The sequence below is a fragment of the Phyllostomus discolor genome, chromosome 4 (assembly GCF_004126475.2).
Source record: "Phyllostomus discolor isolate MPI-MPIP mPhyDis1 chromosome 4, mPhyDis1.pri.v3, whole genome shotgun sequence".
NCBI lineage: Eukaryota > Metazoa > Chordata > Mammalia > Chiroptera > Phyllostomidae > Phyllostomus > Phyllostomus discolor.
In genome coordinates, this window is record NC_040906.2 from 165,333,571 (window position 1) to 165,359,522 (window position 25,952).

The window sequence follows — 25,952 nt, forward strand, 5'->3', positions numbered from 1 at the left end:
GTAAATTTACTTAGAGCATTGTGAGATTTTTTTTGAGACTACATGTTGCAGTGTATTTAACATGTGGCCCAGACAACTCTGCTTCTTCCAGTGTGGCGCAGAGACGCCGGAAGGATGGACATGCCCGAGTGGACTACCCGATGTCAGGGTTAACAAGTGCATGCCAAGGTGCCGAGGGAGCGGGAACGCTGCTAGGTAAGACCTGAAAAGACAGGCGGTGTGCCCCGTGGGAAGGGCAGAGCTCTGTCACTCGCCAGTGAGGGCGGCAGGAAAGGTCCCAAAGAAAGCCGCAAAGTGCGTGTTGAAACAGGAGGAAAAGGACTTGTGGACATGGACAACTGTGTGGTGATTTTAGGGAGAAGGGAGGTACAAGGGACTAAACAGTAATGGACCCCCCCCCCCCCCAATAAAGATAAAAAGGAAAGCCAGATGAGTTGTAAAAAAAGAAAAGAAACAGGAGTCCAGGGCTGCATGTCACACAGAGGTGAGCCGGGAGTTCTTTAGGTCACCTGTGTGGGGCAGCTTAGCAAGAGACCTGTCACTAAGTTCTGTGCGTTCCTCAGAGCCTCTCTTTGGGTGTCACCTTCCTTGTCCTTGAGTCTCAGGCAGCAGCATCTTTGTTATCTAGACAGTCAGAAACGGTGAACTTTTAGAAAACAAGACAAAGCTGGAAGGGGCTCCACACACTGTCATTTAACCTTATTTCACAGGTGAGGAAATGGAGGGTCAGAAGGAAGCAACTTGCTTCAGGCAACACAGCAAACCCGCTACTGACCCAGAACCAGAAGAGCCCAGGGATCTGGCCTTGGGTCCCGCGGTTGCTGGCCACTGGCTAACAAAACTACACCACATGAGAAATGACTCCTCCTTTGTGGAAGTTAATGATTAAAACCTACTCTGATCTAACCACAGTTACTAATTAAGCCAATTTCTGTGCGGAAAGACATTTCGAACAGAAGAATGTTCTCTTCAGCTAAATTTATAGGCCTTCAAATTGTAGTAGCATACGCTGTACAATTAGAATATTTCGAGTATATTTAAAAATATTTCATAATACAATGCATCAGTCTCTGTAGCTTTAGATTTCTCTCCATTGCATGCCTCATGCTGGGCCTGATAAAATGGTTTTGTAACTTTTGGGGTGGGGAGGAATTTAACTAAAATAACTTCACTTAGTGTTTGAGTGAACAAGGTAATAAAATCTGTTTGCTGTGTCCGCTGTCTCCAGATAGGGCTGTAATTACACCACTTGAGGAAGAAAGGTAGCTAAGTCTTGATCTAGATCATTTATGTAAACTCAGCCTTCTTGTCGACGGAGCTCTCAGGTTGCAGGCGTGCAAACCGCAGAAGCCGGCCCCCTGCACCACATGGGGACGGTGCCCGATTGCGGGCTGCGGGGCTGCCGGTGCTCCTTTTGTAGCTGGTGCCTGTGGTCGGAGACCAAAAACTGATATTCTGAGGTTTAAAAAACAGTATCGCCAAAGAATTCCCCAGGACAACAACTATAAACATGAAACTTGTAGAAATTAAAGGTATTCTTTACACCGAAGTCGTACAAATAAATGCATTTTACTTGAAAAAATGATCTTGTTCAGCTTTTAAAACAAGTTTTGTCCTTTGAAATGTTTGAAAAGAAAATTTGTCTTTAAGACAACAACCAATTTAACGTTTGATAACATTTTAATCTCTTAATTCAAATATTTGGCATTTTCTTCCAGCAACCCCCTCCCCCCAAACCTTACAAAAACCACGAAGCGCAAAGTATATGCATGCCGTGTCTATAAAGATAGAGACACAGTTGCAAGAAGACAAAGCGTGTTTTTTTCTTAATCACTGAACTACCCTCTATTGTGACAGATTGGCCACTGGTTTTTGATTTGACAGTGCTCCCTGGCTGGCATCCGTGGCGTTTCTCTTGACACCTGCCTTTCCAGCTTGCTCCGTCCTCTCTAGAAGGAAAACCACAGGCCACCGCCCTGGCGCCATCCCTGGCTCAGTCCAATCAATAGGGACTTATTTCCTGTCCATTTGCTGAGGTCACAGGAGCGAATCTCATTAATTATTTCTGCTACTGCAGCCTCAAGTGCGCTTCTGGCGTGACAAGTGAAAACTGCTTGACCTTTTTCCTTCTATTTTGTTTGTAGCAGTTCCAAAAAGAAGGCAGTATTCATTTAGCAATGTGATAAAAGGAAGGAAAAAATCTGTACGTTTTTAAAGTCATTAACAAATTTATATATCTCATTATAAAAGCTCTCCAGATCACCTCATTCCTCAGTTTTTTCCAGCTAACGAACAATAGTGCCTTTTTAATTTGGTGTCATGAAAATCTGGTCACAGCAAACACAATGTTTTCTAAAGCCGATCTGGCCTCCGAGGGAGGAAAGCTCTCCAGGGCCTTCAGTGCCTTGTTTCCATGGTAACGACACAGGTCAATAGCTGAAGTCACACCTTTGCCAGCTTTGATTGTTTCTCGCAACTGTTAGGAAACAAATGCACAATAAAAGTCAGTTTTTAAGGTACCACAGTTACATTGGGGAGGGGAGCTGAAAAACAAAGAAGGGGACAACCAACATGGATCCCACATTTCTGCCACGGTCTTTTGAGGGAAGGAGGACATTGTCCCCCAGTGGCCGTGAGGCACTAACGTTCATTCCCTATGGCTGCTCTGGGCCTGAGCTCCGAGGAGCACAGCAAGCTCCAATCAGCTTAATTACACCTCCTCCCCTACTCGCCCCACCTGGTACCTTGAAACGTGCCCCTGGGGGTGGGGGGATGGTGGTAAGGAAGGTGGAGGGCATTTACATCTCCGACATTTTGAAGTCAGCAGCCTGGTATTCTTAAGTGAGGAAGGCTTCATTAGCATCCTAGTTAATAACTGATTTTTTTCTACATTGTATGTTGATACAATAGTCCATCAGAAAATTCAAGAAGACACTACATTTAAAAAAAATACTATATTTTTAAAACTAAAAGACTATTTGGGAAGAGTGAATTTACAACACCTTCCATAAAGAATAAGGTAAACTCTTGCCAACAAAGTGGTTACACTTTAGGGCTGAAAAAGGTCTGTAACCATTTGCTTGGTCCACCTCGCCCTGCCCTGATGCCTCCCCCTCAGTGACTACCTCACATGTCTGCCGGGCTCCCAGCATCAGAGCCTGGGGGTCTTCCTTTGTCCCTCAGATGCGGTCAGGCCCCACGGCAGTGCCAGTGTTGTTTGCCCATGACTGCACTTTCTGGCCCCCAGAGGCTGGGTGGGGCCAAGTGACAAGTTCTTGTCCATGTGAATGATGGATTTCACTTCTGGGCTACAGCATATAACTGTCTATGCGAGTACACGCAGAGCTTCCCTTCTGGCGCATCGACCAGCCACACTGAGCCACTCCTCAGCCAGGATCCCCGAGGGCCCTCTCCGACCTGACCAGGACATGCAGTACAGGCAAGAAACCATTCTACCTCCTTTAAAGCTCTCAAATTTACCTCCAACGCCATCGCCACAGCCCAGGCTCTCCTCATTCCTCACCTGGGTTATTTTTTGCAATCACCTCCTAGGGAGTCTCCCCACTGCCAGTTCTGTGCCCCTGGACTCCGTCTGTCTCCCTTTTCATCTCGTACTTGGGGAATGACTTGCAGCGCTTGTCTCTCCGACACCGCCTTTATCTCCGCCATCAGGCTCCCCTAATTCCCCCTGGGTGCAATGCACTCAGCTAGGACTACAGCCCTTAGGGGCTAGGCACCACCCTGCCTAGGCATGGCTGTAGCCCCCTCTGTGTATCTGCAGTATAGCGTTATTATATATACAGTGTTGGATTTGAATTCTTCATTCATCCATTTATCTGTTCATTAGACTTTAAGCTACAGTATAATCCATGAAATATTAAAAAAAAAGATATAACCTGTTTTGCTCCTCTAATTAGAAGGAATGACAGATCAGAGGTCCAGAGGAGCTTGGTGGCTCACCCAGGATCACAGACGAGTGGCAGAGCTGAGACCAGAAGCCAGGTTTTCCAATGCACTGTCCAACAGCACTCAGCACTGTAGCCCACCAGGCCCTCAGCCCTCCACCGGCACTTCCACCCTGCACGTGGGCTTTGGGACTCTTGCAGCCTAGGTAGGGTTCATTGGTCTCTTGCCAATCATGCTTCATAAAAACACTAAAATGGAGCTGGCTAGTCAGAGGCAGTCAGATTCAAACTCCCATTGTAGCTTTGGAATCTTAGGGAAGCCATGAAACTGCCCTGTGCTCTAAATGGAAGTACTATCAGCCTCTTGTGGGCTGTCAGGAGGACTCTGTGGACAGCAGAGTGCTCGGTGGTGCTGAAACACTACAGCTGTCGGAGCAACTCTCTTCTTCTCTTCCTCAAGCCCTTAGCCACTGCCAAGACAGCCCCTCCACCCACCAAAATCAAGTGTATTTTAGCTTGATGTGCAACAACCTCAAAGACAGCTGGACTTGAATCAGACCAGCCTTAAAAATGCTTAAAAAACATGCCCCATATTTTCATTGTCTTTAATTACTCCAAATCTAAATTGGACAGGCCAAAAACATTATTCTAGACTTCTAGGTTTGTACCTGCAGGCATGTGGATATCTGTATGGCTAGATTTCAATTCGCAAATATTAGTTGAGCACCTAGTATGTGTAAAGAGTACAATGATCCTTCTCTGCTTTATGGATCAGGTACTAATGAAGGGTATATTGTGAAAGGCAGCAACACCAAAGTATAAATGTAGGACTACGGGTAATTAGAAAAATGAGGAATCAAGTTTAATTAGAAGAGAGTCACAAAGGCCTTACAGGGTAAGTAGGTTTTGAGGCATGTCTTAAGAATGTTGATAAACAGGGGGCAAGTGTTACCAAGGGAATTTTAAGGAGAGAGAAGAGCTCAAGCAATGACACAAAGATGAGTAGACCGCAGTGTCCAGGGAATAAAGACAGCCGTGACGGAGCTGCAGGAGGAGGCGCTGGGGGGCGGGGGGTGGTCAAGAAGGAGGGGGGGAAAATGAGGCTAAGAAATCTAAACTTTATCTAAAAAATTAAAAATTATTATTATGCATTTTTAAAGTACATAATAGTTGAAAGACCAGCACAGGAGTTGGCAAACTATGACCCCGGGGCCAAATGTGGCACCCGTTTTTATGAAGTTCTGTAGGGACGTACCCTGTTGGGCAGCTTTTGTGTTCCAATGGCAGAGCTGCAGAGTGAGCAGCTGCTGCAGAGGCTGCATGGCTGCAAATCCTCAAATATTTACACTTGGGCTTTTATAGAAAAAGTCTGCTGGCTCCTAAACTAGAACAATGAGTATCTTCTTCCTCGGTCCAACTGTGCTTAATATTTGCCATTTTTATTCTGTCTGCTTGTGTGTGCATGTGCGTGTTTTCCGAACTACTGGAAAATAAGCTGGGGACAGCGGCATGGTGGGAAATTAGCCCTCCAGGGGAGGAAAAAAGCTCTGATTATAGCATCTGCAGAATTTTGTGTTATGAACACTCCCATCATTGAGTTTCAAGCTACCAAGGGTTGTGGGACCACACAATTCTTGAATATTTAACAACAGGCTCTGAGCTGGTAGGGCCTGGACACAGCACAGAACGCAGGACGCTCCTCCTTGTTTTGACATGCCCCTCCGAAGATAAGAACATCCCCTGAAATAAAAGCATCCCATCGACACCGCTAGGCAAGTTCGCAACAATTCCCTAATATTATATGATATCTGGCCCATGTGCACATCTCCCAGGTCCACTTCAACATGTCCTGTTTAGCCTTTTTCGTTCCAACCATGATCAGTCCTGGTTTGCACGTTGCATTTGTTTGCTGTGACACTTTAATCTTTCTCCCCCACGACACTGCTATTTTGTAAGGACCAGGCCGTGTTGCACAATGTTCTACATTCTGTGTTTCTCTGATCATTTGATTTTGTTTGGTATTCTATAAACTTTATTCAGCTAGACTCAACTTAATACTGACTGCAAGGTAGCTTACACTGTATTTAGACCCCGGTGAAGGGTAATGATGAGACAGCACCCAGCAGGACATCACTGAAAGTTACTCAAATCCCCAAAGAATTTATTTCTCTCACCCCATGACTATTTTATTTGCAGTTAATAGGTAAGTCTGCTCTCTCTGCAAAGGTGGGCTCACAGGCTTTGCATACCAAGGGACCCGGTAGCTTCCATGTGTAAAATGCCCATGTAATGACTCACCAGCAGTCCACCCCTTCACAGAGGGGATTGTTCATCACAGCCATCTGTGAGCACTTTCCCAACTACATGAGCTACTAGTGCAAAGGAAATCCTTTAGGTATAATTAATAGACTATAAATGAGATTCATCTCTTACTGTAACTTCGAATAGGCAATGGGTCTATCCTGACAAGACAGTCTTGTCCTATGCATATCAATGTGACACAAACACAATGAAGCTGGGGTTCCCAAACTTGGCTAATCACAAGATTCACTTGGGGAGTTTGGAAATGTAGATGCCTGGCCCCCATTCCTAGAGATGGTTGTAACAAATTGCTTCTTAGGTCATTCCAGTGATTAGCCAGATTTGGGAGTATCTCACTAGCTGGGGCATGTATTTTGAATCACTATATTTTAAAAATAGTCGTGTTAGGTTTATACTGTATCAGCTGTACTTCCAACCAGTTGTCTTTGTAATGATCTAATTCAACTCAACAAGCATTTGTTGGGCACGTGTGTGGCCCAGGTACATTGTAAAGGCTGGAGATACAGACAAAAGCAGTGCCTCCCAGGACCACCTGTCAGAGGGGCTGCTATGGGGCTACAGACCAGGAAGAGTTAAATAGAACACAGAGGGACTGGACCTATGACCTCAATTCTAATAGCTGCCAAAGAAAAGACCACGATTAAAAAACAAATCCTCCCACTTTTGCCTTCACATACATTTTGAGTGGGCAAAGCCCAAATTGACACAGAGACAGAGCTTTCCGTGTAAGGACGTGGCTACAAGAGCTAGTGTGCCCTCACTAACCCTTATGACTTGAAAAACACTTTAGCTGTAAAATAAATAACACACACACACCCATCCCAAAGGTGAATTATTAGTCTGTGTTTTATTTCCCTGATATACCACTTTAGGGCACTAATATAATTAAAGCTCTAATTAATTCAACTAAGTAATTGTATAATTGTGGCATCACCTGAAATAAATTACATCCAAATCCCCTGCTAGAGGATCCAATTAAGGATATTAACACAGACAGAAGAGGATGCAAAATACTTAAAGTTAAGTGCACTATTACTTAACATTTGTTAAAAGGTGTTACTAAACACCTTTTCAGCAATAAATGTTGGTTTATGAGACCCTTTTCAGATAATGACTGTATGTCTTTAAAAACCAGTTCAAAAGTACAGGCCCCTGCCCTGGGGTCTGAGGAGCTTTAGGAGAGGTGGAGGCAGAGGTAACTTCTTGACAATGAAACCACAGAAAGACTCTGAGACCTAGAAGAAACCCCAAGCACAATCTTCTCTTCTCACTGCATTTGACAGAAGACGCTGGGATGACAGAGGCTAAGTGATGTGGACAAGACTGCCCAGGGAATTTATGAAACAGCCTGGGTTTCATTTTTGCACACCCAGAGCTCTTCTACCCAACAGCACTGCGGAAGACTGGAAGATAACTCCAAGTTTTCTTTTCTCCGACTGGACAGGGTGCTTAGAGAAAACCAGGATGGTAAAAGTTGTCTGGAACACACAAAAAAATCCACTCATGGGTCTATTATCACCAGGACACTTGTCACAGATTGTTTTTGTTTTCACCTGAGGACATTATTTCATTGCTTTTAGAGAAGAAGGGAGAGAAGATGAGAGAGAGAGAAACATCGATGCAAGAGAGAAGCATCAGTTGATAGCCTTCTGTATGCACACCGACCGGGATCGAACCCACAACCTATGTATGTGCTCTGACTGGGAACTGAACCTGGAACCTTTCAGTTATGGGACAACACTCCAACCAAGCCACACTGGCCAAGGTGTCACCGATGTTTTTAAATTTCCATTTTCTGTAGAAAAATGTTCAGAAACAAAGAACCTTGCCAGAATGTGTAAAAGACTGACAGGTTAATGGGGAAAGAAAAATAAGGGGCTTTGAAATGTAAAGGCTGTGTTTCAAATAAAAACAAGTAAGCTCAAATATTTATAAAAGATATATTAGTAATAGACAAAGAAGAAACAGAACAGCTAAAGAATGAGTTAAAATTGTAATGACTAAGTAAGTTCCACAATGAGAGGCAAGGATGAAGTCTGCACTCACACAGCCCATTGCAAGTGGTCAGGGAGGCCTTGGACACAGCTACCATCCTGACTCTCTTTTGCCTTCTGGTGTCCTTCAGTTTTCCAAACCACTCACCGTCCCCCCCCCCCCCCACCCCCCCCCGTTGCAAACACAATATCTTTAGGACAAGGAACTGAGGGCCCCTCCACCCCACCAGCAGCCTTCTCATTTTATCTGCTGTTCCTGCAGGGCTTTCATTTTCTGGCACTGCCCCGCCCCCTGTCTTCCTCCGCACTCTGGAGACCTGGTTTCTAGTCTAGGGCACCTTCACAGAGCCACCTGCCCACCTCTGTGCACTCTCGCATGCTTAGGATGCACATAAACGTCCTCCCCACCTAACTGAAAGACTGAGAAGTCTCAGAGATGGTGAGATTAAAACGACTAATGTCTTTCAACATAGGACAGAAGAAAAGATGAGGACAAAAGTGCATTCTGGAACTCAGGCCAGTGAATTTATGAACAGTTACAGTAAACTTCCAGAAAAGGATATTAAATAGATAGTTTGTGGGTTCTAGAAAAAAGGCAGTGGTGATCACAGTCCCAGTACAGGTCACAATGAACCAGCAAGCCACAACAAAACACTCTTGTCCTCACTGGCGTGGCTCAGTTGGTTGAGTGTCATCCACAAAAGAAAGGCTGCTGGTTTGATTCCCAGACAAGGCACATGCCTGGGTTGCAGGCCAGATCCCTGGTTGGGGCACATGTGAGAGGCAATGGATTGATGTTTTTCTCTTCCTCTCTTTCTCCCTCCCTTCTCCTCCCTCTAAAAATAAATAAAAGTAAAATGTTAAAAAAAACCTTTTTTTTTTTTTGGTATGACTACTTCACTGTTACCTTAAGAAATAGTAAAGATAGAGTATATTCAGATTTTGGAAACTCAGTCCTCGGTGGTTAAGACAGAGAAATGGGGCTTGGATTAGAGTTTGGTATTATGGGTTTGAATATGTAAAACAACAGGAAAATGGTTAGTAATGGGTTTATCCTGAGCAGAAAAGCAATCTCTAGTGTTCTGCTACAGGACTGGTTTCTTTCCCTTACCACAGTTCTATGCATTGCTTGGAAGAAGATAGAGAAGAAATGCATATTAAATTTTAATTTTCAGATGTCATACAGCCAAGAGCTAATACATGGATAGCATCAAAATTTTAATGATTTTGATACGCTGAACAATAGATCGATACTAGCCCAATAAAATGTAACAAGGATATGCTTACACTTGTGCATTTAGGTTTCAAAAGTCAATTGCAAAAGTGTAAGCTGCAGCATGACAGTGACTCTTAAACAATGCTGAGGATCTTGGATCACCCCATTCCTTATATAAGTCAAGGCTAGAATGTAGGTTTATTTTATTTTTTTAAAGATTTCATTCATTTTTAGAGAGGGGGGAAGGGAAGGAGAAAGAGAGGGAGAGAAACATCAATGTGTGTTAGCCTCTTGCACGACCCCCCTACTGGGACCTGGCCTGCAACCCAGGCATGTGTCCTGACTGGGAATCAAACTCGTGACCCTTTGGTTCATAGGCTGGCACTCGGTCCACTGAGCTGTACCAGCCAGGGCTATAAGGTAGATTTTTAAAAAGCAAACACAAACTTTGGCAGCATCAACAGATGCACACCTCTCAAACACAGGCAGGAGCGGTCACATCACACTCTTTGATGGCCAACTAATGTTTAGAAAAGTATATTCAGTCCTGGGCACCACTGCCATGGGTGAGAGGGGCATTCACGATGGACTGGGCCCAGTGTTAGGGTGAAGAAGTATTTGGCAACATGTCATCTAAGGAAATGTTTGCCTGGAGGAAAGAATTAAGGGAAATTATGAAAGCTATCTTCAAAAATCTACAGCAATTAAATGGAAGAAGAAGCAGTCCTAGTTCTACACGCTTCAGGGGACAGAATGAAGAGTGACGAGGTGAAGTTCTGGGAAGCAGATTTCAGTTACCAACAAGAAACATCTTTCAAATGCCTACAGTTGTCTAACAACAGCATAATTATTTCTGACAAGTTGTGAACTCCCTATTAATCAAAGTCCTTAGCGACGGGATGACCAAGCCAAGAGTCGGAGGGAAACTCTTAGCAGGTGTGCGAGGTGGACCAGCACTGCCTGCAAAGCCGCATCCAGCTCCAAGATTTGGGCTGACAGCACTTCAACCGAAAGGTCGTGTCAACTTGGCAGGATGGTCCAAATGGAAGAGCTGCCATTAAAACCCTTCTCTAATACAATAACATGTGAAGTGTACTTCGAACAACATAAAAAGCATTTCTTTTTACTTAAAGCAATAAATTATTTGCAAGAATCTATAGGAAAAAATTCTATTCTACTGATCTTAACTAAATATCTTACTTTGGCAAAAAGTCGAGACAGAAAGAAGAAAATTCTTAGTTCTTTTCTCAATCACATTAATTTGCATGCAAAAACACAATATGAATTATATTAAATTTGAGGCTTGAAAAGCAATCAGTGCCTCATGTTTTCCAAAGGAAAATTTAACAATTTATAAATAATCACCGCTTTATCCACATTCTGATTCAAAGTTAGTTTTTAATTTTGGTATCATATTCCAATTCTACATATTGAAATTCAAAAGGCAAAACTGGGGCTGTGAAGCTTTTTTGTAAACTCTGTAACAGAAACTCAAAAGCAAAACATGTTACAGGCTGCACAGAGCAGCTAGGAGCCCATTGGCTGTAGCTCTTTTGGGACTGCGTCGGTAACCAGTAAGCGCTGTAACCTCATGACGAAGTCCATGCCAGTTACTTAGCCAGGGGAACACCACTGGATGGGAGCACTCACATCGTGCGGGTATCCAACAGTCCTGGGGGCTACTGAGGAATATGTAAATTATGGTAAGAGTGAATTTGGGTTTCTATTATTTTATTTTAGTCTGTGTCTTATTTATACATTTCTTGAATACTTCTCATGTCTCAATTTTCATTTGCACTAGTATTTTGATGCTGATACCTGGGGATCACTTCCCTCAAAACCATGTCCACAGCCACTTCCCTCCACATGACCCAAGATTCCTAACATCCCGGTGTGGATCCTGACACAAAATGACCTTAACGTACATTTATGACTTGGCTGCCAGAAGGCACCTCAAACCACAGAAAAACATTCGGCAGGAGTAATGGTAAAGAAAGGAATGTATATCTCAGTCACATCTTCCAGGTTGCTTCAGACTCTGGGGGAACTCGGGAAACAACGTGTGGGGTGAAGAGGGGGCTCGCTGTGGCCCGTGGCCCAGTCACATCTGCAGGCTCAGCCCTGCCTCCAGACACAGGAGGTCTTCCCACAGTGCTGCTATGGAAGGTATTTTTGTAAACACAGTCCTTGCCTCCCTCAAAAGAATGGTAAGAACTCATTTTATTTAATTCATTAATTATTACCCAGGACAGGATTTTATTTGATAGAACTTGTTTTAAATGGTTATACCTAAATAATTTTCTTGGAAGACTAAAGAATGCTCACCAGTTTTAAAAAAATATTATAATAATTATTGCACTGGTTCAGCAAACATAAATCCTCAGAGTCTTTTACTAAACAATTACTATTTCTGAGACTAGAACTAGGTTAGATTATAGAGTAATGCATAACTTTTTCCGGATGTCTGAGAGCTGGAGCCTGCAAATTGCCCCTTACTTCTTTCTGTAGTGTGTCTAAATCACCTTGAGAAGCAGCACGGTGGTAATGCACTGTGGAGTCAGCTGACCTGGGCAGAATTATGACTCTGATGATAGTAACTGTGTGAACACCTTAGGTAATTTGATCTCTTCTCCATCAAATGAAGGACTTCAGAGATAGAATTTGATAGAAACATCTGATTTAAGCACGTGTCTTGAACAGAGCACACACTGAAAAACATGTGTGTGATGGCATGATGGCATACATCCCAGAGACATCAGAACATGTACAATGGCCCACAACCTTTCCTAACGAGTGCCCATGAATCTCGGCAGAATGGATGGCAGATAAAGGTTAGCACAGTTTCCTGAGATCTACAACAGGGAGACCTTCCAGAGGTGGCACCATTGTGCTATGTAGGACTCAATCTGCAGAGATTCATCTTTGGCTTTACCATGATCTGGTTAATAGGTAAGATTTTCGTCAAGCCAGAAAGTCACGGACCTGGGTGAAAGGGCTGGAATCCATTCATCCATAGGTGGGGAGGCTGAGCAGTGCTTGCAGACACTGCTTAGAAAACTTGGCTTCCAATGTACCATCTAAACAGATTACAGGATTGTGATGGATCAAACACCGTGAAAAAACAAAATCCTTAATGCTGTACAAAGTCAGGTGTAGGATTAATGCATACTTTGGAAACATCAATCTAGGTAACGATAAAGACTTCTAACGTACTAAAACCACATTCAGGGTCTATACAGATGTGCCTCTCTTTCCTTTCTGTCAAAAACATACAACTTTGGACCCTGACTGGTGTGGCTCACTGGGCTGGGTGTCGTCCTGCAAAGCAAAAGGTTGACAGTTTGATTCCCAGTTAGGGCACGTGCTTGGGTTGTGGGCCAGGTCTGAGGTTGGGGGCATGTGAGAGGCAGCCTATCGATGTTTCTCTTACACATTGATGTTTTTCTCTATTTCTCCCTTCCTCTCTTTCTAAAAATAAATAAAAATAAAATCTTTAAAAAGTGCATAACTTTGGAAAACCTGTATTTCTCTCTGTTTTTTTAAACGACAGGAAAATACAATATTCCCTTCAGCTTACTTAGAACTGTTTCAGGGGACTAAACAGGCTCCTCTATGGGGACAGAAGGCTCCATCCTTTACATAAAGGCAATAGGCTCTGCCTGTGCACAGGTGGCTCCCGATACCACAAACTGGGAGCAATGATTGGATGCAGCTCTCCCACAGTGCAGAGCATTCACCCACGGAACCAGCCTGGAGGGCATTTTCAGTTAGCTTTCTAGACTAAGATTCAAAAGGTTACTCCAGTTGAATCTTTATTTCAACCCAGGGAGTGCAAGGCACTGAGGATGTAACAATTTGATTAAAAATATACTTGGGGGGAAATAACAGGAGCAAAGGTGGTGTCAAATATGCCTTATGAATTAAACGTACAGAATATAGGCACAAACATTTGGCATACCTTGGGGTCATTCATTCATTCATTCATTAGTAATTAAAAAATATTTATTTGGTACCTAATATGTGTCAGGCACTGTGTCAGGCCCTCAGAGCATATACAATAGTGCGCAAAACCAGACAGGATTCTAGGCTTACAACCAAGAACTAACTGGTCATCGACTATCTAAGCCTGCTTTAGATTCCGGATGTTAGTTATTATGTAAATATGTAATTGTTTAGGGGCCAGGAATTCAAAATGGTTGATTTAAGAATAGGAGAGATTGTCCCACTAAATATTGTTGTTATGAACTAAGTAATTTCACATTATATATATAAAATTAGAAACCAAAGATCAACAGAGAAGGAATATATGATCTGAAGAAAAATAAAAAAGACAACTGCATAGAGGATTGAATTAAAATAGTATCCATATTATTGGGCTAACAGCTGAGAGGGAGGCATAGTTTATGATGTCATACAGAGGCTTATTATTGATATCATTTAATAATTTTATTCATGATGCACAAGGGAACAGAGATTAAGATCATCAAATCTGTCTATGTCATTGAGGTGTGTGGGATTGCTAACACCTCTGAGAGTAAAAATCTAATTTTGAAATAACATTAGGAAATTAGAAGACTAGATCATCAAAGCAAGATGATAGTCACCAAGGACCGATGCAAAATAATATACTAGCAGCCTCAAGGTGGAGGAAAACTAGCTCGATCATGGGGAGTGAATAAATGTCCAGAGGGCAACTGTTCTGCAGAATGACTTGAGGACTCATAATAAGGCACATTCTGGTTAAAGACATTAACGATGGCAAGTGTGATTAAATTTTTTTAAACCTTAGAATATTACTTTACTCACGAAATTTACAAAAGCTTCTAAGCTTTATTATGGACAGAAATTGATCACTGATCATTTTTCCATCATTAATAATTATATATTGAAGGAGATCTGGAACCAGAGCAGTAGTTGCAAAAACCGACTTTAGTAAATTAAATGTTTTGAAAAACAGACTAAGCAAACTCCATTCATTATTGCTGCAAGGAGAAACACTTGTCTGAAACGGGGTTGCCAAAAGGAAAATAACTGGTCTTATCTGATTTTTAAGGAAACAAGGAGTGGGGGATTTCAAACTCTCAGATGGCAGCTCTCGCAGATTCTTCCCACACGCATCACTGCGCTGTGCTGAGGCCAGCAGATAGCGGGGGCAGGCGCCCAGTGTGCTGGGTTTCCGTCTCCCTCGGCTGTCCCCCAGTACCTCAGCCAGTCCTTGAGGCCTGGCACAAAACTTCACGGTGTAAAAAAATTTACATTTTCTAACTGTGCATTTCTGCCTATTGCCGTAGAAGCAAGCAATTCTTTAGGAGACTAGAATTAAATTCTGATTATTTCACTACAACACATTTTTCACTTCCCAGTTGCTCAGGTCATAATCTGCAAAAATTTCAATTCAAGTCAGAGTACACTTTGAAAACAGAAATCTTTTTTTTTTTTTTGGTAAGATTTGTTTTTTAAAGAGAGGGGAAGGAAGGGAGAAAGAGGGAAAGAAATAAAACAGTGATGCACCAGAGAAACTGCCTCTGGAGCGCCCCCAACCGGGGACGGCCACAACCCAGGCCCGTGTCCTGACTAGGAATCAAGGTTCCCAGGCAGACACTCCACCCACGGAGCCACTCCAGCTAGGCTGGAAACAGAAATCTTTAACAAATATAATGTATTTCTTATTTTGAACAGGCTTAAATGTTGTCACCGTAAAGCCCTTATTTACATTTTTACATCTTGTCATCCAGTCTTTATGAAACATAACATTTTACATAGTTGCATCTATATCATAACAATATTTGAATATGAGTATTTTTCTTTAAATTCTACAGGGTGGGGCAAAAGTAGGTTTACAGTTGTCTGTAAGGAAAATATTACAATAATTAATATAGTACAAGAATAAGCTCTGTTTCCCATACTCACAACTGTAAACCTACATTTGCCCACACTGTATTATAAACACCCCATCTAATTGGACCACAAGTCCTGTATGGAAAAGATGGGGGAAGGGAATGTCAATGTTTCTATGCAGTCTCCATAATTACCACTAAAATAGAAATCCTAAATGCTAAGATGATTTCAAGAGGTTAGAGGAAATGAGAAGTATCGTGCACACGGTGATGCTGTATGGGATATTTTACCAAACGAGCATAGGTAAAGTCCCAGGGTAGGAGAAGCAGCATCTGCCTAAGATAGGGGTATAGGGAAGAGAAAACACAGCAACATCTGGTCTCTGAGTGTGCCAATGTGAAAAATTTTCAGAGCCAGTTAGCTAGGGTTTGGGATAGAACAAGCAGGCAAGAATTGTCTGCCAAAAAAAAAAAAAAGGCCTGGCTTTGTCAGTAAAGAAAGGACAATAATATTTATAGAAAATTGTCTATATTCAAGGTTCAAAAAAAAGAATTTTGGACTCACTATGCAGCAAAATGTTTGACAGCATCTATGGATAATAAAAGAGAAGAACCGGCTAAAAGGGCAACCCTTGGAAAGGAAACCATGACTCTCTTTTTTTTCTTAACGGGAAGTGATGATAAGTGATCATACAAATGCAAATGTCTGTGGACAGCACTGTGAGATGGTTGGAAAAGAATTTTAATGTGTACCCTATGCAAATGCATTTTATAACAAAACAAAATGTGTGAGGCCTTCCTGAGGGGGCAGGGAGGAAGGGAGCAGCCTCTCAGGAGGACGGAGCCAGAAAAATGTGATGCTCTGGGGCCCCGAACAGATCCCAGGAAAGAGGGCAAGTCAAAAACCTGTTCCTTAGGAAAAAAAAGTCTTTCTTACATTTGACTGAGAACTGGATGCCTAATGAACTTCACAGTAAAGACTGAGATGAATATAAAAAAAAAGCCACTGTAAACTTAGAGCCTTTGTGTCAAAATTAGCATAAGTATCAAAGGCCATTGAAGGCTCAGTCCAAGGCACCTGTGAAAGAATAGCAGGAGGCCACTCACAGTGCTGACCGGGTTTGGTTGTGACCATGTCGTATTTATACGTATCTGTATATCTGGAGCAATTATTAAAAGGGAATTGGGAAAAATTGCCTGAGCCTCTGATGGAGCTATTTAAGCAAGCCAGTTTGAATGTGTTAAAAAATTAAGATTGTAGAAAGCCGAACCATAGGTGCCATGTTTTGCCTGAAGTGGTAAAAATACCATCTGCCTCAGTCTCTAGGCAGCATGCTTATTTCACATAGCAGTAGGCTCAACTACAGGCATACGCTCGGCTCCAGCTGGGGAAATACACAGACGCTTGTCGATGTTTTTCTAAGCAAGAGTAGTCAACAAGTTCGCTTTCTTTCAGACATATATATTAGTTACCATAGCAAACCAAGTGTGAATGTGGTCTGAGAAGCTTCTCCACCAGTCCCAGCACATGGCCACCAACTCCTACAGTTCAATCGGCGGCACTCTTCTCTCTAGCACTGAACTCAGTCAGGTGTGTTCAACCTTGGGGCCAGAAGCCTAGGGAACGTGGAACGGTCTGAGACACAGCCCAGGACTTCAGACCAGTCACTGTCATTAAAACGCCCTCAGCACTGTGCATGTGAGCAAAACTGTTAGCACCGCCTTCCTGGTCACAGTTCACTTCTGGTAATTACATTCTGTCTAATAAGGCTCCTGCTGCAGTTTTAACTAGGTATGTAACATGTTCCCTGTTTTTCCATTTTAGAAGCTACTGGGTAGAATCGCCTTACAGTTAAACAGCTTCCTTCCTGCCCAGCCCCCAGGTAGATGAGTTTCAGTAGTGGGTAGAGTACTCCTGTGCTTTTGTCAACCACCGTACAGAGGCAGGAGAGACTTAATGAATTAAGAGTTGTTGGGTGCTTTGATATCATAAGATGAAAGGAACTGCAGCCGTGTAAAGCATTCATGTCCAGGCTCTACTGCAACAGGAACTCAATTAAAAAGTAACTCAATTTCTTATCTGAGTGTCTGAGCACAGGCCGCTGTTCTGCTCAACGTGACAGACATCCTCCAGATCCAGCTGAGACTGAGTGTGCGGCCATCTCCTCTTCTGTCCTCTCCCCTGCTGCTTCGCCATTCTGAGATCCACAGAATCTGAGAGATGGCACCCACAGCCACAGAGTGCATGGCCAAAATAATTTTCTATGGTTCTCAAAACCTAATTTTTCAGATAAAATTTGGCTTCTGAGTAAATACAACTTGGCAATAAATAAATTTCATGACTGTCTCCAGAAATGGCCACTGAATTTCAAATGTAGTTTTACAGATAAACCCACTGGGGAAGCCCTAAGCCACCATGCACGACGCCGGCATTGGTCAGCGTGAACACCGTGACCACACGAAACACGAGACGGGCAGACGGCAGGCTATGGTGTTACCAGGGGCCAGTGGCGCACTGCATAAGAGAACGCTGCAAGTTGCATCCCGCCGACATCGCCCCTGCACTTAGTAGAGATGGATATAACCTTTCTTCCTCATGTTACTTGGGTTTAGGTCTGGGTAAGGATGATAGGCCTGAATTGATTACCTAGATGAAGTTAAGCCCTTACCTATCAGACCATTGCCACATGTTCCAGGGTGGTGGATTTCTGTTTCCCGGCATGAGAAAGAGTGCCACTGGGCATTGGGGAAGGCGAACTTAGGACGATGGCACTTTGGAGTGGGCTGTGTTGTATAGTCATTATGCTCTTACAAAGGCTGATCTGAGCGTGCAATTCTTGATCCCAGACCTCTCCCAGTCTCCCACACTTCTCCTGCACAACACAAATGCAATGCTCATCCACATGCATTTACCAAGCACTCCTGTGTGTAAGCCTGCGCTGGGTACAGGTGCTACGACCATGAACAAAAACCAACCCAGTGCCTGGCTTTCAGGGCTCTCACAGTCTAGTAAAAGAAGAAAGAAACAAGCAACTAAATAAAAATGATAAATGTTAAGAAGAAAAACAGAGCAAACGGGGAGTGGCTACTTGAGACTGGGAGGTCCGAGTCAAGCAAGCGTGGGATGGCAAGGCTCGGTCAGCCCTGTTTGTGGTGGGGGTCAGCGCCAGCACGGCGTCTCACTGTGTTAGGTATCAAACACGCAGCGCTTGGGTGGGTGAAGTGGGTAACGGAAGGAAGCAGGACCTCAGTAGTATATATAAGATAAGAATGTCCTCATCCCCCAAAAGGATGTCTCCTCTCAAATTTGGAATGAGCCAAAGAGTAAAGCAGCACTATTCTAAATTGCTCATTTTATACTAAAACTGAGAGAAGACCAAAGAGGTTGAGTGATTGATACTAGATTTTGCGGTGAGTTTGTGGCAGAGCTTGGTCTGGGGGTGTTCGATTTGGGCACCCTATGTTTTTCTTTTCTTCAAACTCTTCCAATTGTCACATGCTTCTGCAATAGGAAACCCTAAAGGAGTTCTCTGAGTCATGAATAAGCATTGATGATCAATATCACTCGATTGTCAAATTGTGATGGCTTCACTTCACTTTTTGTTCATAAATAAGCTTTCTTTTTTACATGACAATAAAATCCCAGTCTGTAACTCCAAACTAGTTTATTATAACCTTCCCCAGCAACCTTCTCAATCTGGTTGATGCCTGCAACATGTGTTAAAAGCCTTCCTTTCTTCTCTGATTGAGATCAGAAGCCCTGTACCAGGTTTTCTCCTGGAACTAAGGTCATGTGTCTTCTATTTTCTTACTCATGGTTTCATTTACTCACTCACTCACACACCATTTACCAAGTGCCCTGCACTGTGTTAGGTACCAAGGATACAAAGACAAGACACTGTCCCTGCCCTCAAGGAGCTCACAGTCTCTGATGAGTCTCATACATGGATCATCAGAACAGAGAGTAAGTGCAGCGGCTGAGAGATCCACAATGTATTCACGCCTGGAGGAAAGCACCTGATCCTGCCTGGGGAACCAGGGAGGACTTCCTATAGGACGTGATGCTGAATTAAGCTTTACAAGAGGAGCAGGAGGAGCCACATAAAGGGGAAGAACACTGCAAACAGAGGGGTCAGTATGAGTCAAGGCACGAAGAACAGAAACAGTATGTTTTATGTAATTTGGTGCTGCGGGAGCACAGGGTAGAGGGGAAGAAGCTGCAGAGTCCCTCTGGGGATGAGATCACAGAGCGCTTCATGTGCCACTCGAGCAAGCTTTGAAACTGCTTTATAGACAACATGGAGCTAATGAAGGGCGTGAAGCTGGAGTGTGAACCTGTCAGATTTTAGACATTCTGAGTGGGAATGGACTCATGGGGACAAAAGGGAGGCAGGGAGACCAGACCAGTCAGTTGGTTCTCCAGTGGTTCAGATGAAAAGACTTACACTGAACAATGGAAGAAAGATTAAGAGGAGGGGCTGGATTCAAGAAAATTTAGGATATAAAACTGGCACGACTTGGTCATGGAACATAGGGGCGAGGGAGCAGGGGCACTCTAGGGTGACGTCTAAGTTTCTCCCATGGTTGACTGGTGTGACAGGAGAGAACAAGTTACAAGGACCACAGAGAGAGAACACTGAAAGTGGACCCTGAGGCACACCGTGGACTCTGTTTGGGTGATACTGACGTGTCAGTGTGTTCACGGATCATAATGGATGCACCATGCCGGCGCAGAACACTGAGTGGGGGAAGCTGCACATGTGTGGGGTCGAGTGGGAACTTTCTGTACTTTTCACTCAATTTTGCTCTGAACCTAAAGCTGCTCTGAGAAATAAATCCATTAAAAAACAAAAAAGACCAGAGATGCGGGGAGGATGCTGAGTTCCGTTCAAGATGCACTGAGCTCCTTTGCCTGCGGGAGACCCAAGAGGATACATCCACAGGCCACGTGTGGGTATGTGATAAGACTCAAGCAGACATTTAAGACAAAGTGACACGTATGGAAGTCCTCGGTTTAGAGATGCTCTGATTACCTAACTTTTCTTGAAGGAGGCAGAGGTTTGTGAAACAGAGAAAAGAAGGGACTGCATTTCACACAGGGAAAGGTACTGTAACAGTAACAGCGGGAGCTGCCAGGAGAGCACAGGGCTGCGGGTCAGCCCTGTGAGAGCACTGTGGGTTTCGGCTGTCCCCCTGCCAGCAGAGCCCTTACAGGTCATATTTCTCCCCCTCTGTCTTTGGAGTGCAGGTGTGCTCACACCCTGGATATTCCTGCTGTTGCATAAACCAGATGGTTAACACATTCCTTTAGCCAAGCAGCTATACGCATCCCACACACCTGCTAAAATGTTCCATTTGTGTCTGAGGGGAAAACAGAATGTGACCCAAGGGTGTTCCTAGGCTTCACTGGTAAACGGAAATCTGAACTCCTCAGGCCGTTTTTAACCAAGGCTGTGTGTCAAGTGATCGGTGGCACCTTTTTTCAAACCCTTCCATCCTACCCCTACCCTGCTCTTCCCACCTGGGCATTCTCACCTTGGTGAACGACGATCATTAGTGCTGACCTACGTGTGTGTGTTTCCAAACACTCCACAGGCCACGCGAGAATCACTGCCTTTAGGAGCCAGAGTCTGCCCTGTGTGATGCTGCCCGGGTCTGATTTCATGGCACTAAAAGCTCTCTTCCACCCACTGGCCAAAGACTCTTTCCAGCAACGCTTCATGATCTTACCCTGCTTATTATTTTTCTTTGTAGCACTTACCCCACCTGGCATTACATTATGTATCCATTTAGTTTTTCTTAGTTATCTGTGTCCCCACAGACTGTCAATGTCCTGGAAGGAAAGACTGGATCGGTTCACTGCTGTGTTCCCAACACCAGACATGGTGTCTGAAATGAAGCAGGCACTCAACGAATAAACTTACTGTTGAATGAATCTTATTTTACCTGCGAATGCCTGTTTCTTAATGGGAAATGTCCCTCAGCTTTGAATGTGATTATTCTTTCACTTTTCAAATATAAACAAAAACCAAACACCAAATTGAAATGTAGAAAACTGCGTAGTAGAAATAAAATGTACCTACCTTAGCATAGTTTAACCTCCCTTTCTCTCGAGCCTAAAATAGAAAAAGAAAAAGTGAATTCATTAGTGCTTTTAAAATTATTTTGTGCTTCCAAACCTTTTCTTCTTAAAAAATAAAAGTCAACTCCCTCCTTCTTACATATCTCCATGTATTTCTATAATGAACTACAGAATAGTATTTACGTATTTACTTCAGCATGTAGGATACATACAAAACATTCAAACATACTGGAAAGCTGAAAGAACAGCACAAAAGCACACACAGCAGCAGAAACATGACTTCATCCCTCTGCGCTTCCGCACTCGCCCTGTAAGCACAGAACAGCGATCTTCAACTGGTGCGCCACGAGAATTTTTAACACGTGCAGTACCTGACTATTTAGTCAGGGGCCTCTTTTCCCTTTGATTGTCAAACTATAAAAATGACAACAGTCAATACAACAATGGCTGTGTGGTGTGAATGAATCAAAACTATAGCTATTTTTTTTTGTCAAATCAGCCAAATATGTATTTTTTGGCATGCCACAGAATTTTAGAAGTTTATGTGTGCCATGAAATAAAAAAGCTTAAAAATTGCCGGCATAGAACATCTCATACATAACCACATGACCACTATCAAATTTAAAAAAAACTAACAATAATGCCATACCATTTAACATAAAACCCATATGCAAATTTCTCCATTGTCCCTAGAGTATCTATTATAGTCTGTTTCCCCCCAAACCAGAATTAATCAAGGTTCACATACTGCATTTGGTTTTTATGTCTCAGTTAAATCTAGACTAGCCCCTCCCTATTTTTCATGAAATAAAAATAAAAACGATTAACTTTTTTCATAAAAATCATTGACTTTTTCAAGAGACCAGGGCCGGTGTCTTATAAAATGTCTCTCTTTTGGAATTTCTCACATTACGTCTTCATTGTGTCATTCAACTCATCCCTACTTTGCTTGCAAACTGAAAGCTAAGTCTGGAGAAGTTTGCCTAGGTGCAGGGCAAGCATTTTTTGCAGGGACACTTTATATGGAATATGATGACCTTTACATTGCATCAATCGAGGAGGCACAAAATGCTGCACTGCCCTACTCTTAGCAACACTACAATTTGATGCCAGGTCAAGACGTGACTGTCAGATGGTGCTACTGCAACGACATACTTCCCCCCGCACAACTGGTAATCCGTGGGGCCAATTTGTCACCTCCTTTGGGATAATTTTTATTATGTTGTATTATGTCCAAAAGACCCCTCTATCTGCTCCTCACACGCACCAGGAATGACGATAGAAAGAAAAGGTGAAGGTGAAGGAGACACCCTGTATGAGGTCACATTTTATTTTAAAAATGTTTTTAGTTATTAAAAAACAATTTAAAATCAACACATACATATTTTGACTCAAAAGTGTCATATATCTACTTTTAATATGAGGGAGACAACTGATGTGTTCATCTTTGCTGGTAGGTGAGCTCATTTTTCTGTAGACTGGAATAAAATTTCTCCTGCCGGCTCTGCACAGAACAAGAGCCCTTCAACTTGTGGGCAGGTTAGGTCTTGAGACAATTCGTTCTCGAGTCCAAAATGACCCCATAGAGGTAATAAACCTGGGCAGATCACTTTCATGAGAGAGAAGGAGAAGTTTACAACCTCAGTCCTGATTCCTATGGTTTCCTTACAATCTTTTAAAAATTCATCCAAATATGCCTGGATTTTGTTTTTATTTTCATAAGTGTTATAATAAGACACTGCTCATGTATTAAATAATGACAACATCACAAACCACTTTAAAACTGTGACTTGAACATTTTCAATGAAACTAACAGCCTCTGCAACCAATGTATTATAAAAAAAGAGTTTGGAGTTTTCAATCTGTTCTCTGAAGATTTTTTCAGGGGACCTAGGATTCATGGTAAACTAAGAAGAGTTTGAACTTAGTCCTGAGATGCATTGTATCAACAATATGAATCAATTCTTGCAGAACTTTTAAAACCAAGATTATTCTTATCTCTCAGATATTTTCTATTCACTTGCTTGTCTGTGTATGAACATCTCTTCCCAAAATAAAGCAGTTTTGTCTATACTGACGATCCCTCTCCTCCACTGTGACTTCTGCAGGAGTGGTAGGGAGCCTTACGCACATCTATATAGTGCACTCACTAGCTACTCAGATATTGTGCAAATGTGAACTGGCCTTGACCTGTGGCTCGTGATCTAAATAATCCATGGTTGTGACCAACATTTCAGCAGTGGTATTTCACAATATGCTTAGTCTTTAAGTGTTGAAACTTCCAGCTGTGTCTTGAATTCATTTCAGGTTAAGAGGTATCTGACATTGAAGCTGATCCCCTGGTCACAAGTTTTCCAGCTTTTCTTTCTCTTTTTTTAAAAAAGATTTTATTTATTTATTTTTAGAGAGAGTGGAGGGGAGGGAGAAAGAGGGGGAGTGAGGCATCAATGTGTGGTTGCCTCTAGTGCACTGCCTACTGGGGACCTGGCCCACAACCCAGGCATGTGTCCTGACTGGGAATCAAACTGGTGACACTTTGGTTTGCAGGCCCACCCTCAGTCCATTGAGCCACACCAGCCAGGGCCATCACAAGTTATTTTCAAACTTTCTCATTGTATTTTGTATTCCTAGATTGACTACCACCATTTTACCCAGTAGAGACATACTTTGCTGGGGAGGATGACAGAGAAACACCACGTATTAATCCATGTGTTCAGTATCAGCCCTTCAAGGGTTTGAAGGCTGAGAAATTAGAAGGCTACATAAAATGACAGCAGAATTACCACGGCCATTACAACCTGAACTGACTATAACTACAGATAGGCAGCTCACCTGAATATCCTTTCGTGTTATCACAAAAAATTTCTAATCTGTGAAACCATTTTATCCTCGGTTGCTTTGGCATGTACATAAAAGTACCATTTATTTTACAAAACAAATATTATAAATACTTAAGTCTTTGCACAATAGGTTTACTGCATTTTATACATATATGTGTATATGTATATATATGTGTGTATATATAGAGAAACTATATATATAAAGCCTGTCCATAAAGTATCCAGTCATGTAATATGAAAAAGAGACATTTATTGAAGAAAATACAAGATACAAAAAACATTGTACATAGGATAATGATGCCTCAGTCCCCTTCAAAGTAGGCACCTTGGGACCCCACACAGTTCTCCCAATCACCATCAGCTGCCCCATCACATTTTCCTAAATCTCACTGAAAGTCTAAAATCTCTTCCTTTTTGAAGGTGATTTTAGTTTTGGGAAAAGTCAGCAGTTCTAGGGCACCAAATGTGGGCTATGGCAGGGACTGAGTCACCTGGATAATTTGATGTTTCTCCAAAAAACTGCACGAAATGTGATGCTTGAGTGGATATGTAGTTGTGATGTGAAGCTGCCAATCACCAGCTGCCCATAGCTGTAGCCTTCTAAATCATCCCAGTAGTTTCTATGGAGGAATGTCCAGGCTTAACATAAAATTTGATGCAGATTCATTGTTGCTCTACTTGCTCAGTCATTTTGAATGTGACAGCCACGTAGTACACATACTCACTCAACAGTGTCTACCATCCCCACTGACTAGTACAGTGATGTTGTCATTGTTCTCTCATGCACATTCCAGTCTACTTTTCTTGGCTTCAAGGTTACACTGACATCACATTAACTGTTCTTGTTATATTAACAATGGCTAGACTTTTTATGGACAGATGTATATTTCCAGCTGCTATGTGGGTTAATGTCTACATGTGTCATATACATACCTGAAGCACATATTCTCATATAAAATTTTTTTTCACAGAAGTTTTTAGAATAAAAATATAGCAAATTAGAAACAGATACAAATGATGATCTACTCCCCTACATCAGAATATTTCTCATTAAACATTACTTCTTCCATTTCTTTCTGTAAAACAGTTAATTTGGGAGGGGACACAGTTTCCGTTTCACCTGGTGGATGCCCATTTACTAAACAATTACTCATTGTGCAGTTATTCGGCTTAGGCACTAGATACACAGCCACAAACAGAACAGATAAAAATATCTGTCCTCCTGGAGCTTACACTACAGAGCAGGGGTGGCAAACGCATTTTCCCCAGGGGCCACATCAGCCTCGCAGTTGCCTTCAGAGGGCCGAATGCTATTTTAGGACTGTACAAATGTGACTACTCCATAACAGTTAAGCAAGAGCTTGGCGCTGCAAATGGGTAGAAACAAGGTGCCAGGCCGGATAAAACAAGGCGGAGGCCAGCATTCGGCTGGCGGGCCTTGTGTTTGCCACCTGCACTCTAGAGGGTTGCAGTCTTGCCTTAGATAAGCTTTACATACAGTCTCCCTTTAGAACAAAGGCTCCATGAGAGTAGGGAAAACCCCTCCTGTTCACAACTGTATTCCATGCCTAGATCAGTGCTAATATATAGCAGATGGTCAATAACATTTGGTGAATGAATGGATGGATGGATGCTTTTTCTTTATATGTCTTGGTTATCAAGTACTGTCTATTCTGGAAACTTATAAAACAAAATTCACTCCTAGCTCTAGGAAAGCTGAGTGTTTAGGTTCAGAGCCAGTGTGCGGCAACTGTGG

At 42.7% G+C, this 25,952-nt stretch overlaps 1 protein-coding gene across 1 annotated transcript in view; it reads right to left on the reverse strand.

Annotated features, from left to right (window-relative positions):
- Window positions 1-2,208: 2,208 nt before the first annotated feature.
- PDSS2 (decaprenyl diphosphate synthase subunit 2) overlaps window positions 2,209-25,952 on the reverse strand; it is a 243,231-nt gene continuing 219,487 nt past the window's right edge. Inside the window, exons 7-8 of the mRNA XM_028510041.2 lie at window positions 21,358-21,390; window positions 2,209-2,476 (exon numbers count right to left, since the gene is read on the reverse strand). Coding sequence (XP_028365842.1) covers window positions 2,318-2,476; window positions 21,358-21,390 — 192 coding nt within the window. The 3' untranslated portion in view covers window positions 2,209-2,317. The remainder of the gene's footprint in view (window positions 2,477-21,357; window positions 21,391-25,952) is intronic.